Source organism: Calliphora vicina, chromosome 4 (assembly GCF_958450345.1).
Source record: "Calliphora vicina chromosome 4, idCalVici1.1, whole genome shotgun sequence".
Lineage (NCBI taxonomy): Eukaryota > Metazoa > Arthropoda > Insecta > Diptera > Calliphoridae > Calliphora > Calliphora vicina.
The window spans coordinates 79,182,406-79,200,354 of NC_088783.1; the positions used below are offsets into that span (position 1 = coordinate 79,182,406).

General features: G+C 27.0%; 1 protein-coding gene across 2 annotated transcripts in view; it reads right to left on the bottom strand.

The window, feature by feature from the left end:
• Positions 1–3,562: 3,562 nt before the first annotated feature.
• Positions 3,563–17,949, bottom strand: part of Myc — a 60,116-nt gene continuing 45,729 nt past the window's right edge. For both annotated transcript variants that reach the window (XM_065506639.1, XM_065506638.1), the window contains exon 3: positions 3,563–4,980. In XM_065506639.1, coding sequence (XP_065362711.1) covers positions 4,145–4,980 — 836 coding nt within the window. In that variant the 3' untranslated portion in view covers positions 3,563–4,144. The remainder of the gene's footprint in view (positions 4,981–17,949) is intronic.

Here is a 17,949-nt window from a genome sequence, read left to right on the forward strand (position 1 = left end):
TTCCTCTTTATTGAGGCCTGTTTTCTATAGAAAATTTCCTTTTTATTGAGGCCTGTTTTCTATAGAAAATTTCCTCTTTATTGAGGCCTGTTTTCTATAGAAAATTTCCTCTTTATTGAGGCCTGTTTTCTATAGAAAATTTCCTCTTTATTGAGGCCTGTTTTCTATAGAAAATTTCCTCTTTATTGAGGCCTGTTTTCTATAGAAAATTTCCTCTTTATTGAGGCCTGTTTTCTATAGAAAATTTCCTCTTTATTGAGGCCTGTTTTCTATAGAAAATTTCCTCTTTATTGAGGCCTGTTTTCTATAGAAAATTTCCTCTTTATTGAGGCCTGTTTTCTACAGCAAATTTTCATTTTGTTGAGGTCTGTTTTCTACAGCAAATTTTCATTTTGTTGAGGTCTGTTCTTCTGTATCATCTTATATTATTTCTGTATTTCCAGAATTTGTATTCCCTCCCATTTTATCCCAATTTTTCACCATTTATCTTTTGGTAAATAAAAGCCCAATTTTTTTTTTGTAATTTCAAAAATTCAATTTTTTTTGTGTTTATTTAGATTTTTCTTTTCATATCATTCTTTAAATATATTCATATATATATTTTTATTATTTTTATTCAATTATTATTACAATAAATTGTGTTTCTATTATATAATTATTTTATGATTACTATTATTTTGCAATGTTTGTATTTGTAATATTATTTAACAACATATGGTAATTTTTTTTTGTTTTTATTAATTTGTTTTTCGTTTTTGTTTTATTTTTTTATTATTATTTTTGTATGATTAAAGTAAAATAAGTATTTTGTATATAAATGTATAATATTATTTGTTTTTATAATGTATATATATTATAAAGGATATAAAAGTTTATATAATGTATAATTATATATTTAAAATAAAAATATGTTTAAATAAAAATTTAAAAAAATCAATGCTATTTTCATAAATTTGTATATGTCACTATTATTTTTGTTGGGGGTGGTGGAGGGGGAAGAGAAAATTATAAAAAAAATTAATCTATTGTAAATATATGTATTTTATGTTGTAGTGGTTAAACAGTCTTTGAAAATTAAAAAAATAAAATATTTTTTCTGTTGTTTTGTGTGTGTGTGGGGGTTAGTTGTAATTTGTTTTAAATAATAAAAATATATAGATAAAAAAATTTAGAGCATAAACATTATTTTTTTAGGTTTTTTCTTTTATGATAATTATACGTTTAAGTTTTAAGTAAATTAATTAATAATAATAAAAATATAATAAAAAATAAGGTTAACAGTAAAAGTTTTTTTTGTTTTGTTTAAATTTATTTTTTTTTAGTTAAAAAATAATAATAATTAACAAAGTAGTTGTAGTAATAGGTAAAAAGTAGTTAAATTATAAAGAAAATATTCCATATTTTTTTTTTTTTTTTAAATAAAAATAAAATAAAGTTGTTTTTTTTTGTTTAAATATATGTATATAAATGTTTTTATTTTTATGTTTAATTTTCAATTTTTTTTTGTTTGTTTTTCTTTAGAGGTAAGTTTAAAGGTTGTTTTTTGTTTTCAATTCATTTGCTATTTTTTTGGGTAAAAATTTTTCACTATTTTGTTTGTTTTTTTGTTATTTTTGTGGTTGATTTTTTCTAGTTATTTTGGAATATGGTAGATTTGAGGGGTTTTGTTTGTATAATATTGTAAAAAAAAAATATAAAAAAAAGTGCGAGGATTGTTTTTATATATAAATTATTTGTTTATATATAAAGGTTGTTGTATTTTTTGGTTGCAATTTGTAACAAAAATATTTTCTTTTTATTATTTATAAATATTATTTTATTTTATGTTTAATTATTTTTCTTTTTTAGAATTTCTATTAGGAAATATAAACCGAGATTTCTATGTACAGGTGTTGAAAAAAATTCAAAAAAAATTATTAATAATTCAATATTTCAATATTTTTATAAAATGTTTTCAATTTTTTTTTTGTTTTTTTTTTCTTTTTTTAACTAAGCTTTAGAAGTTGTTTCAAAAAAATAAATGCTAAATATTATATACATATGTTTTATATTAAAAAAAGCAAAAAAAAAAATATTTCATTTAACCCTATAATTCCATAATTATTTCTTAATTAATTCACTTGTAGTTATTATTAATTCTGATTATTAAAGGGTTTATTAATTATAGTTTTTCTCCTTTATATTCAGTTAAAATCTAGTGTATTTTTTTGAAATCCTTTCAATAGTTTAGTATATATTTGCATATATGTATATTTAATAATATAATAAATGTAAATATTATCTGTTTGTTTGTTGGTTTGTTTTATATTTAAAGTTAAAAAATATTATTATTATTATTTTTTAAGATTTTTATGTATATGGTATATAGTTTAATATGAAAAGAAACAAAATATTTAAAAAAAAACTTATTAGCAAAAAACATCGACAGTTAATCAGCTGGGTATAAGAACGCCCAACCTCGTTTTTGTTTGCTTAATTTAAAACTATTTAAAAAAATCTAAAAATCAAGTAATAAAATGTAAAAAAATTAAAATAAGAGAGAAAAAGAAAACTTGGCTAAAATAAGAAAAGAAAATTGTTTTCTTAAGTGTTATTAATCAATTAATATAGTTAAACTTGCTTTAAGCCAGTTTAGTTAAACTAGCTTTAAACAAGTTTAAGCCTTTATTAATATAAACCAAGTTCTCTTTAATTCTCCCGATTTTGTTTAAGACATCAACCCTAAAATATTTTGTCAATATCCCTAAATTAAGTTAATTTTTGTTTGCATTTTATTTCAATTATTATAAAATTTCAATTATATATTTTAGAATATATATTATAGAAAAAATTGTTTTAAAAAAATTAGTAATTTTATTAAAAATTATTCATATATATAGTTAATTATATAATTGAAAATAAAAAATAAAAAAAAAATCAATTCAATTTTAACATTAATTTTTTTTTATAAAAATTAAAAAATATATATGTATGTAAGTTTGTTTCATTAAAATATAAACAGAATTATGCTAAGCAATATCTAGTTTAGTTTTCTAATTAAGTTTTAATAAAAACTGAAACAAAAAACTAAATCACTTGTGGTCCAAAAAGAAAAAATTAAACGGAAATTGTATTCCATTATTTAAAAAATTAAAAAAAAAATATGTTCAAAACTTTAGGAAGAATTTTGTTGAAAAAAAAAAATTTTAAATTAAATTAAAGCCTTAATAATATGTAAATTTAAAAAAAACAAATAAATTTCAATTCAAATTCAAACAATTTAATTCAATACGCGCGCGCTACTTTCTACTACTCTCAGGCTCAATAAGTAATGCAATTCCTATTCATTCTGTGGCTACTCAAATTTTGTATTTAAACATGACTTCACTTCAAACTGGCTTTCGTTGCTCTCTGACTTTCTTCAAACACTTCACTTTCACTTGTTATTGTTTCATGCTGATCTGCTGGCATCTGTTGCGATCGTGCTTCATGCGATCTTCTTTAAAACTTCTCACACTTGTAGCTTTTCTAAGCTCTGTGCCGTTTAGCTTTTGTAGGATTTTTTTTATAAATCCTTAAAAAGCTTTTCTACTTTATTTTATTAAACTGTTTCAGTTAGTTGCTGACAAAATTTTTAAACTTTTGCTTGTTTTGTTTTATTTCAAGTTTCCGTTTCGTTTTCTTTTTTTTACATCCACAAAATCTAAGGTTTTGTGTTTGTTGTTTTTCTTCTTTTTTTTAGATAATTTATCACAAAATTAAATTATTATTTAAAATTAAAAGTTAAGCATGAGAAAATTTAAGAGAAAAAATAAAATATTACAAAAGAAAATAAAAATACAGGTCAAAAAAAGTTATTACATATTTCAATATTTAAAATTAGCAAGATTAAAAAAAAAATATAGTTCACTTACAAGCTACTAATAAAAATTTCGAAAAAAACTCAATTTAACTTTTCAAATTCAAAAAAAAAGTAAAACAATTTTGTTATCAAAAAAAAACTATACAAAAAAAGCTGTAAATAGCTGTATAAAAGTAACTTTTTTTACATAAGCTTTTCATGCGTTCCGGACGCTTTTACCAAAGCTGGTTGGTAGTAGTATTTGTTTTCTAAAGGGTGTATTTTTTGTTAACAAAAAAATATCAAACCTTAAGCGGGGCTTTATCAATCCGTCTGCTGGGAGGCTCTCAACTGGGCCAACAGTTCTTGTTTCCGTCTGAGTTCTTCCTTGAGTTTGGCTTTTTGCTCCAACAGCTGATGATCTTCACGCGTCAATGCCTCACACAATTTAGCGGCCTCGCGCAATATATTCACCTTGGGTGCCCGTTCCTTGTCCTTAATGCTGGGTATTTGCTTCTTCAAAGACTCAAACAGATTTTTTAGGCCAATGCGACGTTGACGTTCCATGTCATTGTGCAAATTACGCTTCTCAATGGTGTCGGCGGTCTCATCCACACTGTAGTGACGCTTCAAAATGCCATTGGGCAGCTGCACAGCTGTAACCAAATGTTTGGTCTTCTTACCACGATGTTTCTTGGTGGGTGGCATGCTGACCACTGAGGTGACAGACGCCGACAAATCACTGCTGCTCAAGAGATTGCTGGCATTGCCGCCGTTGGCTAACAAACGTTTGCGCGATTTATCGGCCGAACTTAAGATGTTAATGGGCGCGCCAGTCGTTGAATCGGTTACGACCACGGTCATCATCTGCTGTTGCTGTTGTACGTATTTAGTGGTGTATTGGTTTTGATAGGGTGTGGCGGTCGGTGAGGGGAACCGCGAGTTATTGACTGATTTCACCGGACTACTGCTGGCCGGGGTGTAGGGGAATTCGTAGGAACCGCGACGTGGTGGTATGGTGAGTAAACCATTGGGATTTTTAACAATGCGAGCGGCATTGAATTTATGAGCGACTTTGGTCTGCAGCACACGACGATCCTTGTCCGAGGGATTTGTGGGTAGCTTTTTGTCGGTGATGGAGACAACATCGATTTCTTCTTCTGCAAAGAGATAAAGAGACAGGGAAGGAAGAGAAATTAGTATTTTGTGGGATTATTAAAATAAAAGCTTTTTACTTTTGATAATAAAAAGTTTATATTAAATATTTGATGCCAATTCCTTTTAAAAACTAAAGTAAATATATAAAAAAAAAATCCTGTGGCAAAGTCAATGCCTTGTCTTGTATTCAGCAAAAACTTTTCAACAATAGAAAAATGTTATAGAGCGAACAGACAATAAACTACACTTTACACATATTACAAGTAACTCAATGACTGACTGAAGTCAATACTTAATGAAACAAAAATCGAATAAGAGCAGCATATTATGTCATCATCCTACTTCTGGTTGAAGACTCATAAGAAAAAAAATATGTCGTCATCTTATGCTTCAAGAACATGACAAACCAACCAACCAACCACCCACCACCCACTTTACAATTTAATCCTACTTCATGCCCCATCGTGTTGATGTTGTTTGCCTTGTTTAGCATACAAAAAGAAATTTCTCGAATTGTAAAGTTCATATACACTTTAAGCAATTATTCATTCATAGAGAGCTTTAAGTACACACACACCCTACACATCATACATTCATCTATAATAATTATTATATATGTAACTCAAAAGCCCAGGGTAGAGGCATTTATGTTTTAAGGCGTGCCTTAAAATGGATTCTATTTATTTTTTTTTTTGGAACACTTATGTTGAAATGTTGGTGGTTGGTGTAGCAGAACACACTATTATAGATCATTGAAGTAGAAATATGGCTGGGAATGGAAATGCAATGACTTTTAAAGCCGATTATACAGAGCAAAAGAAAATGTGCTTTTTTTTCTTCCTTAACACAATTGTGTGAGGAGTAGCACAGAAATGTTGAAATTATTAAATTATTCTTGTACGAAAACTGCAAAACATACATACATGAAACAAAACTATCTTTCCAAAGTCATTGACCTTTGTTTGGTAGTATATGGGTTGTAAATCTAATGTCAGTCATATTGTAACAGGGCAAAGCAAGTAAAAAACTAAAAATAAATAAATAAATAAAAATAAAACTAGCAAAAAGAACTTAAGTTGTATACAACTGTAATATTTTTGGCGCCATTTAGACGATTTGTTTTTAGGGCTGGTATAATAAAATCATTTAAAGGCCATAAATCCTAGAGAAGACAACAACAACAACAGCAGCTATAAATGGCTTACAACACAAGTCAAAATTGTGTTGTAGGGAGCTAAATAAGGGGTGGAGTGTTGGTTAAAAGAAAATTGTTATAAAATGAAATATCAGCTTAAAGTTTATTGATTCAAAAGTTGGTAGGAGAAATAGAAAAAAACATTGAAAACATTGCTGTTTTTGGGTAAAATCCTAAATTACATAAGATATTTAACAAAAAGCTTTTAAATTTTAAGCAAAAAAAGCTATTTTAAGTTTTCAAAAATTAAGCTTAGTTTTGCAAAATAAAAGTTTTAAACATTTTATGAAAAAATTTAAAGCTATTAATGGACATTTTAAATTATGTATTTAAAAAAAAGCTCTAAAAGCTTTTAATATTTATTTCAATTCTAAGGTAATTATAATGATTTCAAATTATAAATTTTTAAACTCCTTATTTCTTAAAGCTATTTTCTTAAAACTTAACAATAAAATTAAAGCTTTTATAAAAATTAGTAAGATGGAGTAAAAGCTTTTAGCTTTTAAACACGTAATTAGTAAAAGTTATTAAAGGCTGAGTTTTACTTATTAAAAAATTAAAAGCTTTTAGCTTTTAAACACTTTTCATAGATTTTTTATACAGAGCTTTTGCTTTCTTACAGCTTTAATTAATACTTAAAGACAAGAAGAAAATAATTTGTTCCTGAAAAGTAAAAGCTTTTAAAAAATTTACTGTTATTTTTTTTATGGAAATAAATAAATAACTTTCCCAAACTTTTTAGCTAATTACCTTTACCTATATAAGAGTATAATTCCCTTAAAGCTTTTAATGTTTTAAGGGGCATTTTGCTATAATTACAATCAAATTGTAGAATAATTTAAAATGCCAAATTATGGTAATTTAAGCAGGTTATTTTTAAACTCACAACACAAGCCAAAAAAGGATATATTTCTCAGCTCCCCTTTGACTGAAATAATTTATTATTTTATTTTTTTTTTCAAGGTTTAAAAGGTAATAAAACAAGTAGGCTGGCTTTTTTTAAACGTTAAAAGGCCCAAAAAAAAACTTTACAGCAATATTATCAAAGATTGTATAACGGCTGTTAGTAGGCATAGATATTGCCAAGGAGGGGAGGCAAGAGGGGGTTGGCAAAGAAGCTACTGCTACACTTGACGGTGACGACAGCGTCAACGACAACAACGGCGTCAAGAGCGCTCGACACACTTAAATAAAATCTTCCGCCTAGCAACAACAAAATAAAGAAATTTTTTTTTTTTTATTTCATAGAAATACTAGACTAAAATAAAATACATTTATAAAATACTGAACAAGAAAACGAAAAGCGAACCACAAAAAAAAACTCAAAAGTATTAGTGCTCTAGTCGAAATTGTATGTTGGCTGGCGGGCTGGCATTGCTAGGCCTATAAAATAAAATAAAGCAACAACAAGAAATATGTACAACAACATCAAAAAAATATAAATACAATTACAGAAACAATGCTGTGCTTAGAAAGCTTACAAAAAAAATAGAAACATACCAATAAGAAATACAAAAAAATTTTAGTATTATAGGCCTAGCGATCGACGAGACTGGCCTTACTCAATTTAAAACCTTATTGGGTTAAGGGAACCAAGCAAACAGCCATTGTCTTGTATTGTATTGTAGGTAGTAAAGGGTCGTTTGCAGTTATGTGTCGTTTACAGCTGATTTGAATATTTCTTTTAGTTTTGTTTTTGTGTTTTGTCTATTTTTGGTTAAATTTAATTAACATTTCACAAATATGCCGTTACGTTTTAAATTAACGCAATTTTTTTTTTCATTTCATTTCTGTTTGGTTTAGTTTTAGTTTCTTTGTAAGTTTTTGTTGTTATAAATGAAATAAACTTTTAAATTTTTTAAAAATTCGACTAATAAATGTATAAGTGTTGTTGCTAACCTATGATTTGAATATTAGGCAGAGCAAAATTCAGACACACACACAATCTCTGCTACGCATAAATTTAGTTTATATATGTATATAAAATGGCAAATGTTTATTTGATAGTTTTAATCTAATACACTATCGCTTAAAAGTAATGCTGCCCCCTCCCCTCCTCCTGCTGCTGCCCTAACAATGTTACACTCTCACCATTGCTTTATATTTTTTGAAGCAGTAACATACATTTTTTCGAAACGCACAAGCAAAGATAGATGAATCCAATAAATACAAAAAGCTGAAACCAACCTACACACACTATTTGACGCATTTTCTTAAATACACCGGGAGAAAATTTGAGATTTTTTTAAAAAAAAATTTTAAATTTTCTTAAGTAATAGCAATTATTTTAAATGTATTTAATTTTATTTTATATAATTTTTACAGTTAATACATTTTGATTATCATTGAGCATTAAATGTTTATTTTTCCCGTGTCTTACGCACTCTTTAAATATATTTGTCTTGCTTTTCTAACACTTTAACAGACCCCTCTATATACTCTAATGTCTATCTTTGCCTCCACCACCACCTGCTAAAATTTAATTTTTTTTGCTTAAACACCAACCTTTAGATATTATTATACTGAGGCGAATACGCACATATAAAAAAAACATATGCATGCATATGTTCTTATCTAAGATTTGCGATAATTTGGGGCGTATTTTCTGCGTACTTTTTTTCTAGCTGCTGCCAACAGCCGATCTGTACTGAACTACTAAACGTCGGACAACGGCTGGGCTTTTTTAGTTTATTTTATATTTTATTAAAATGTTGGCAACTGTTTTCATTAAATTCACATAAAAAAACTATAATGGAAAACTTTTATAACCCAGAAATGGCAACAAACAAAAAAATATTTGCTTTAATTTAAAATGTCTATAAAGTAATGCTATAAAATCAAACTATATAATAAAAATCTAATCATTTTTACAAAATAAAATATGATTAAACTTAAAGTGAACATCAAAAGTAGGCCAATTAGCTTCTAATCGGCTTTCATAATAGCTTATTTATGCTACAGATTTTTAATTAAGGAATTCCTTTATAATTACCAGTAATGCTTAAATAATGCTTAAGATTTTTAAGTAATGCTTGCTGCATTTCGAAGTAATTAAGCTATTTATAAAACAAATTTAAGATTTATTGGATTTTTCATACAAGTTTTCAAATAATTACCAGTAATGCTTTAATAATGCTAAAGATTTTTAGGTAATGCTTGACTTATTTTTAAGTAATTAAGCTATTTGAATGATAAATTCACTCATCTTTAAGCTTCATTTCAAGTTTGAATTTCATTCCATTGAATTTCTCAAATTTTATCATAAATGCCTAAGCAATCAGCTGTTAATAATAAAACAAAAATCTTATTTAAAAACTTAATTTATGTAAATACTCCAAAGTGTATGTATGCATGTTATTTGAGTTTAGTTTAATGGTATTTGCAAGAATTATTAACAAAGTTTACTAAGTTTTTTTTTTTTTTTGTTATTTGCCTTAATTATATATAATAGCATGTGCAAATTGCACAAAAATTGTGATGTATGGTGGGCCAGAGAGTGAAAAAGTAAATAAAAACATGTTGAAATAATAATAATAATAGTAGTAGAAGTTGTAGAGTATTTTTTCAAATGATAAACAAACAGCACAATCATTCATTTGTGCAAAGATACACAGACAGCTACATTTGGGAATTATTTGACCATATATATATAGAAATATAAACATAAATACAAAAATAGTTACACACAGCTTGTTAGTATAACTACAACAACAAAAACATAATTAATTTAATTACAGGCTGTTAACATTTTTGTTGTTTGTAGAAAAGTAAATAAATAAAATACCATTAACGCATGCCTTTTTCAATTATATCTGTATAAAAAGATGATGATGAACCACCAACTTGTTGCTTTGTGGTTTGCTGTCTAACGCTTTTAATGTGTTCATCATTATGTTGTAAAAAGGCCTCTAATATTTCAATTAATTTAATATTTTCTAGTTATTATTTGTTTAAATTTCAAATAAGCAAAACTTTAAATTGTTTTAAAGTTAAATAGTGTTTGTTTAATTTACAATTGTTTAAATATTTGTTTTAAATTATGTGGTGTGTGTTTGTTTTAACAAAAAATAAAATAAAATCACATGCCATTCATAGAGTTTTTAAAAGATATTTAAACATTTTGTTGTCGTTGTTGTATTTCATTTCAGCACGTGCCTATTGATATATTGATTCTCTTTGTCCCCCCACTATGTTGCCCTTCGCTTGATTTAAATTGGAATTTACCAAAAAAAAAACCTGTCGTTTGGTTGACAACCAAAAATTTCAGGTTTCTGTTTAATCTAAACGCATTTTTTTAAGATAACAATAGTGGATTGCTTAAAAAGTGGCTTATTTAAATAAATTATTAAATGAAAAAAAAAAAATTCAGAGTGAAATTTTTGGAAAAAAAATTAAAATTTTTTAAGACAATGCTTTAGATTTTTAAGTAATGCTTTTACATTTATCAAATAATTTCATTATTTTTTTTAACTTTTATACTGTTTTGTAGTAATGCCTTTAAATATGTTCATTATACGAGAAAATCCATTCAATTACTCAAGTATTTATAAGTAATGCTTTAATTTTTAAGGTAATGCTCAGGGATTTTTTAAAAGTTCTTTATTAACAATTAAAATGAGAACCTAACTCTGATAATTAAAAGCAATGCATGCTAAATATCAATGAGTTTTAGTAATGCTGTTGAATATTTTCATTGTACAAGTACATTTAACTCAATTATTTAAGTAATTACAAGTAATGCTTTAATTTTTAAGGTAATGCTCAGGGATTTTTTAAAATGTCTTTATTCAAAATTAAAATTTGAACATTTACTCAGATAATTATAAGTAATGCCTGCTAAAATTTCAAAATTTTTTGTAAATAACTTTGTTTCTCTATAAATTCTAATTAAAAATAGTTTGTTAAGTAGTTTTTTTTAGTTTTTTAGCTTTTTCCTACTACGTTGTATAAATATTAAACACTTAAATAATTAGTAGCTGTACAAATAATGGCTAATATTAACTAGGTGGCTTGTCTAGTTAATAAAACTGCGGGTGGTTATAGTATTTTATAGGCCTATAAAACAAACAAAACAAAAAGAAAAAACTATCCCCACATTTTCACTTTTTTATTTCATTAACTGGGTGTTGGACTCCCTTAAGTGTAGAGTGGAAAGCAAACAGGGAAACTAACTAGAAATACATGTAGATATGTTGAATTTAATAAAAAAAAATTCTAAACATTAAAACACTCCAAAGACTACTAAAATGTTTGGATGGGCCTAACTAAGTAAATGTTATCAACATCGAGACATTATGTATGTAGGTATTTTTGTCCTCTTGTAACGGCCCAGAGTTTTCTGAACTTTAGTGTTTACACACGCAATAGCAAATATTTGAAGGCAGCAGAAAACATATGCGTTGTATAAGGGGCTCTTCAGCTCCTGCTTGCCATGTAGCAGAAGAAGAAATTGTCATACAGGAAGTGTTTACTAATAGAATTTGTTGCGGAAGTATGTACTACATGCCATCACCATCACCACACCACCACCATTCAGTACAACTTACGATTAAACAAATATTTCTTCTATTTTTTATTTTTTTTTTGTACAAATATGCAAAATGTTATTACATGAATATAAAGTGTTAATGTGTGTTAGTCAGCATATTTAATGAATGAAACAAAAATTTAATTAAATTTAATTGAAATGGAATTTCTTCTATAATTAGTAACAAAAACTAAGCCAGAGTGTAGATATAAAATTTCAATTGATTAGAATATGTTTTAAACATAAATTTCAACTTTCTCATTTGTGACTCAAATTTCAAACCCAATCAGCCTAACCACAAAAGCCTTAAAGTCAATTTTAAGTCCATGAAGTTGACTATTATTTTTAATTTCGTACCATAAAACAAATTTCAAATACAATACAGAAGTTTTATTTTAAAATAAAGTCGATTTTAACAAAAAATAACTTTAAAAATTTATTTTATATAGTTAGGCTGAATAACAAATTTTATTTTGTTGGTTTTCTTAAACTAAATATTTTCCTAATTACTGTAGTAGTAATTTTAGTTAATGCTGTTTGTTTTATTTATAAATTTCTGGGGAAATAATTAAAATACCATAAATACCATTAGCTTAATGCTAACTAATTTTTCTAAAACCAATTTGATGATTTAAAGATCTAAACTATTTTTGCTAATTAATTTTTACATGTAAAAAATTCCTACTATAATAACAATTGCAAATACATGAGCCACATTTAGCCATTCGTTAAAGTACGTACATATGTAGCAGTGGGAGCAGTGATCGGCACTCAAAGCCACCAGGGAACGAACCTAAAAACTAGACGATTAACAATGAAAGTCATTTCAAGTTATAATAATTCATATTCCTTGGTTTCTCTCTCTAAGCCGACCACTGTTTAGAGACCCAGCCAGTATAGAGAAATGTAAAAAAAAATGTCTCCCATGAAATGAAAATAAAACCAGCAATTACTATGTCTAGTTTCTATTAAACTAACTTCTTTCTTTCTTTTATGAAAAATCCTTTCTCTTCTGACATTTTTCAAATATTTTAACAGTATTTTTATTTTTTTTTTTAATTTTTTTTGCATTTCTTTAAATAAAATAATGCACATACCAGGCTACTAAAACAAGAAACTCGTCAGTCAGTCAATCATAAAATACATAAACTACAGCTACACTCTTTAGCTGTGAGAAGATGAAAATGATGACTACATTGAACAATGAATAAACTACAGCTAGAGTAAGTAAGTAATCTAGAGAATTAGATGGGTTAGGAGAGGGAGCAACAAGAGTAGCTTCCTTCTCTACTGTATAAATACAACTGCAACTGGTTTGTGTGGCTCAGTCTGGCTGCATGTTCAGTTCAGCAGTTGGTGGGTTAGGTAAGGGGTAGAGATTGCATTGGATAAAGGAATGTGCCATGCAACTGGCAAAAACTCACCAAGTGACAAGCTTGCACATAGAGAAGCTTTTTTTTGCATTATTTTTATTTCTAGATAAGCGCGTGTTGTTATTTTTTTGCACACGTTTTTGGTTTCTTTCCATTAAAATGAAAAAAAAACAATTGTTCACACTAGCTTCGTTTGTAACTAAAATCTCAAGAATTTTTCGAAATTCTTTTAAGCAGAGAGTTTGTGCGGCCAGACGACAGTTAGCTCTTTTCCTGTTTAAACAGTAGTATGTGGCTGGTTTTGTGGGTTTTTGCCTGTTATATGATTGTAGACTTGTTGTCTTGTCTCGTCATAATGTCTATTTGAATTTTATGGCATTTTATTTTGTATGTTTGCTATTAAATTGTTGTTATTGTTTTCAGCTTAAAGTCTGTGTTATTGTTTTTGTGGCAATATCAACATAATACCGCAAATGTGAAAAAAAATAAATAAAATTGTATATTAGAGATTGTTGCTATGTGTCAGCAAACAGCCTGTAGTAGAGTTAGTCTGTCTTATGTCCTCCTATCGAATTCCAGTTTCTTGCAGCAGCAACAATTTTTGCCATCTCCCCACACCACAAACCTACATTCCTATTGCTAGCTGAGAGAGGCCCCTCACATTGTTGCACACTTCAATTCAAAAAAAAATAAAATGCAGCTCAAACACGTGAAACTATAAAGTGAATGGTGGCATGGTTTTTCTAGCTAATGTTGCACAAACAGCATTTAATGGTGATTTGAAAAGTATTACATGCAACATTTAGAAACAATTGTGAAAATCAGCACATAGTTTTGGAGGTCATTTAAAGCAAAAATAAAATTGAAATTTAAAACAAAAACATTTTTTCAAGCTAAAAAAAAACCTATTCAAGCTAAATAAAACCTATCCAAACATAAATATTGAAAATTGTTTTCAATTTAATCGAGTGAGTTGTAAGGTGTTTTTTAAACTCACTTCCCCAAAAGTCCGGTTTTACAGCAAAATATTCCAATCTATATATAAATTTTATTCCTAAGAATAATATTAAAATTAAAGCTTTGTTTTCAATTCTTAAGTACGTCTGTCTGACTTTATCGCAAAATTTAAAAAGTAAAATAATCTTAACTTAGCAACACCATGTTTAATTTTAATGTATTTTATTTTAAATCTTTTCATTAAATCACACTGACCTTTAAAATCAAATTCATTCAGTTTTTTTACTACTTTGTTGATTTGTTTTATATTGAAACAAAACAAAAAAAAAAGCTTTAACAAACGGAACTTGTGGTTTTTATTCATTCATAATTTAAAAAAAATTCTTTTGTTTTGTTGGCAAATACAAAGCTTTAGAAAGTATGTTAATGTAAAGCTAATAAACTATTAATAAAGACATTACATTAAAAAAATGTAAAAATAGCAAGGCTTTTTACATTAATAAACTAATAAATTATAATTTTTATGTTAATAACTATTCCATAACAGCAAAAATAGTTTAATCTACAATATATTCAATTTTCAAACTATTATTTTCCTAACTAAAGTTTCAATTACCAAGTAATGCTAAACTATTATCAAGCAATGCCCTCTGTGAAATCATCAAAATATTTAGGAATTTAGTTTAAAGGTTTATTTACCAAGTAATGCTAAATCATTTTCAAGTAATGCTTAGTAATTATTAAGTAATGCTCATAATATTTTTGGAATTATTCAACTTTTTTTTATAAAAAAATCTAAATGCCATTAAAAAAAATAACTAATCTTTTCCAAAGAATTACATTTAATAACAAAAAAAAAAAATAACAGTTTTTTATAGATAAAATCCCCCGTTTGAAGACATTTATAAACACATTTTAAATTTGCATAATTCCTAAGAATTCAATAATGAATTTAACAACAACATAAATATTCGATACACGCAAAACTACGTAAAAGAATTTCTTGCAAGAGACACAATAAAACAGCCAATGAACCAGTGGTAGGCACACATAAACACCAGGGGCCCAACATGATCGGTGATCTTAACTCAAAACAACACGAATGACAAGCAAAATCCTGGCTAAACAAATAACAGAGAAAGAATAATAATCCATGTTTATTGTTCTCTTTATGCCGGCCTCTAACATAACTCAGAGAAGGCAAGGGAATTGTTTGTTTCTTCCATACTTAAAGAGTAAACATAACAATGCAGGAGAAGAGTAAAAAAATAAATAACCAAAACAAAAAAATGTTAATGATAATGATGATGATAATGACGACGATGTATGTTGGTGATGATGATGGTGACTTTGTAAAAATGCCACTAGCAACAATAATGTTAAGATTTATTGTAAAATATGTAAAAAAAAACTAGTTTTTTTTTTACAACAAAATGAAAAGACATTAAACATAAAAAATACAAAAAAAAAACTTTGAGATCAGAGTAAAGGCAATACAAAGCCAATGACTTTTTCTAAAAGGCTAGCAATAATGCTGCCATGCTGCTGCTGGCATGGCTGCTGAGACGTTTAAACAAATATGTCGACAGTCTGTTGGTGGACTGAAGTGGAGTTAAGTTAAGTTTGTTACCAAGTCACTTTACAGCAAAATTTTAAGCCAAGATCAATAGCAAGCAGCAATATAGTTTTATTTTTCTTGTTGGCTGGTTTGTAACATTAAAAGTATGTAAAAATCGTGGACATACTAAGGTTTAAGCTGGCATGATAAACCAAAAAAAAAACACTATAAGCATGCGCAACACCTTTAGAAAAATGTATACAACAACACAGCAGCAGCAACTCTTAAGCAAGGTTATAATACAGATATTGCCAGCAACATGCAGCAACCTCAACAACAATTGTAAACAATATTGTTTGTAGGTTGGCTGGCTGTGTACAGGGAATGTGTTTTTTTTTTTTTGATTCTTTAAAGTTCCTTTAGCCTTTAAAGAAGATGCTTTTTAAGTTTATGGTGGGAAAGTATGAAATTTATGCACTTTTATCATCTTTTTTTTGTATTTTTATTTCTTTTTGCGACATGATTTTCAGAAAACCGGTTAAATAAAACGTCTGTATTGTCTGCTGTAAAGAATGTCTACGGCAATGACAATAAATTAAATTTTAATTTAAATTGATTTTTCAATAATGTTGTTAAAAATCTGATAAATTAAACAAAAAAAAAAACAGTTTTTATTTTGTTGAGAGAAATAAGGTCAGGGCTTGTTAAGGATTTATGGAAAAATTTGGCTTTAAGTAAAGTTTAGCAAGTATTTTCAATGAATTTTCTCTTTAATCTTTAAATTATCGGGTAATGCTTTAATGATTTATTACCTTACAGCATTAAAAGAAGTATATATCGCTTTAAAACTTATAAAATGTTATTGCATTACCTGGTAATTACTTATAAATTGAAAAACATACAAAAATATTTAATTTTAATTGAAAAATTTTAGTATTTATTTGTTTTTAATGATTTATTTGTTTTGATTTCAAATATAACTAGCATTGCCTAGTAATTAAATAAAAACCTTTAAAAATTGAAGAATTTTGATTAAATTGTAGTTCAAGCATTGCCAAGGTAATGCCAAGCCAATGCTTAAGTTTTTTTATTAAGAAATAATAATAATGCTCAAGTAAAATATTTAAATTTCTCTTAAATGCTTTAAAAATTACTCAGCATTACCCAGTAAATAATTAAAACTGAGTTTTAAATTCTTTTAAAGCAAGCTTTGCTTAAATATTAACTAGAATAGTATAATAAATAATTCTAACAGACAAGATTTCTATCTAATTATAACAATAATCATAATGACACATCTGAGAAGAAAGATGACAAAAAAAAAATACTATAAAATACTTTATTTATGAGACTTTGAAGTTAGAGACAAAAAGGATATATGTATAAAATGTGCGTCATGCTGTATTTAGATACAATAATAAAGTATTTATTGGTGTTGCGGCAACATCAGACAGTTTTAAATTGAAGAAAGTTGAAAAACACACACACAACCCAAACATACAATACAATTTAACCTTTAAATGGTATCTTGGTGTCAAAATGGACCCCATGATATTTTGTTTAAGAAAAAAGTTAGTTATATACAAAATGAATTAATAAAACTTTTATTTCTATATAAGAAAATGTTGTTTAATTTAAAACAAAAAAAATAATAATAATGTTTAAAACAGTAAATATTTAATTTCTTCAATGGGGTCAATTTGGACCCCCGATATTAATTACTTAACAGGAAATATCGACACCAGGGTTAAGGGTTAACAAATAAAAGCAGTGTATGGTGAATGTAGCTGATATAAACAATGTCATTGTGTGAGAAAAACAGACAAAAAATCAGACATAAACTTAGTGTCACACTGAGAAGACCAAATGAAAGGAATTAATTAAAAAAAAAAACTGGTATGAAATTAAACAGAAAATCACACAGGTAACCAAGCAGTATAAAATCAAATCCAATCTAAATAAATATTAAAAAGAGATTAGTTTTGTTCAGAAAAAATAAAACAGGTTGTTTTTGTTTAGAAATTTCAATAAAACCTAATAAATATTTTCAAAAAAACATTAAATTTTAAACATTCAACAAGTTGTTGCAGTTACAGTTTGCTTGCACATGCCACAATTATGACGCACTCATGAGAGTAAGTTTGCTTGCTCGTTTATTGTGAATGACGCATATGCAGCAAAAAAACAAAAGTTCTGCTGTGTGAAACTTGTTGTAGGTGGGTGTAGTTTTTCCATTTCAATAAGATAAAACACAAAACAGACACACTATTTAATAAAAGTCCAAAGATGTCTGCTTGTCGTACTAAATACTTACTACACACACCAATCCTCCCGCTGCTGAAGTATACAAAGAAGAAGGCG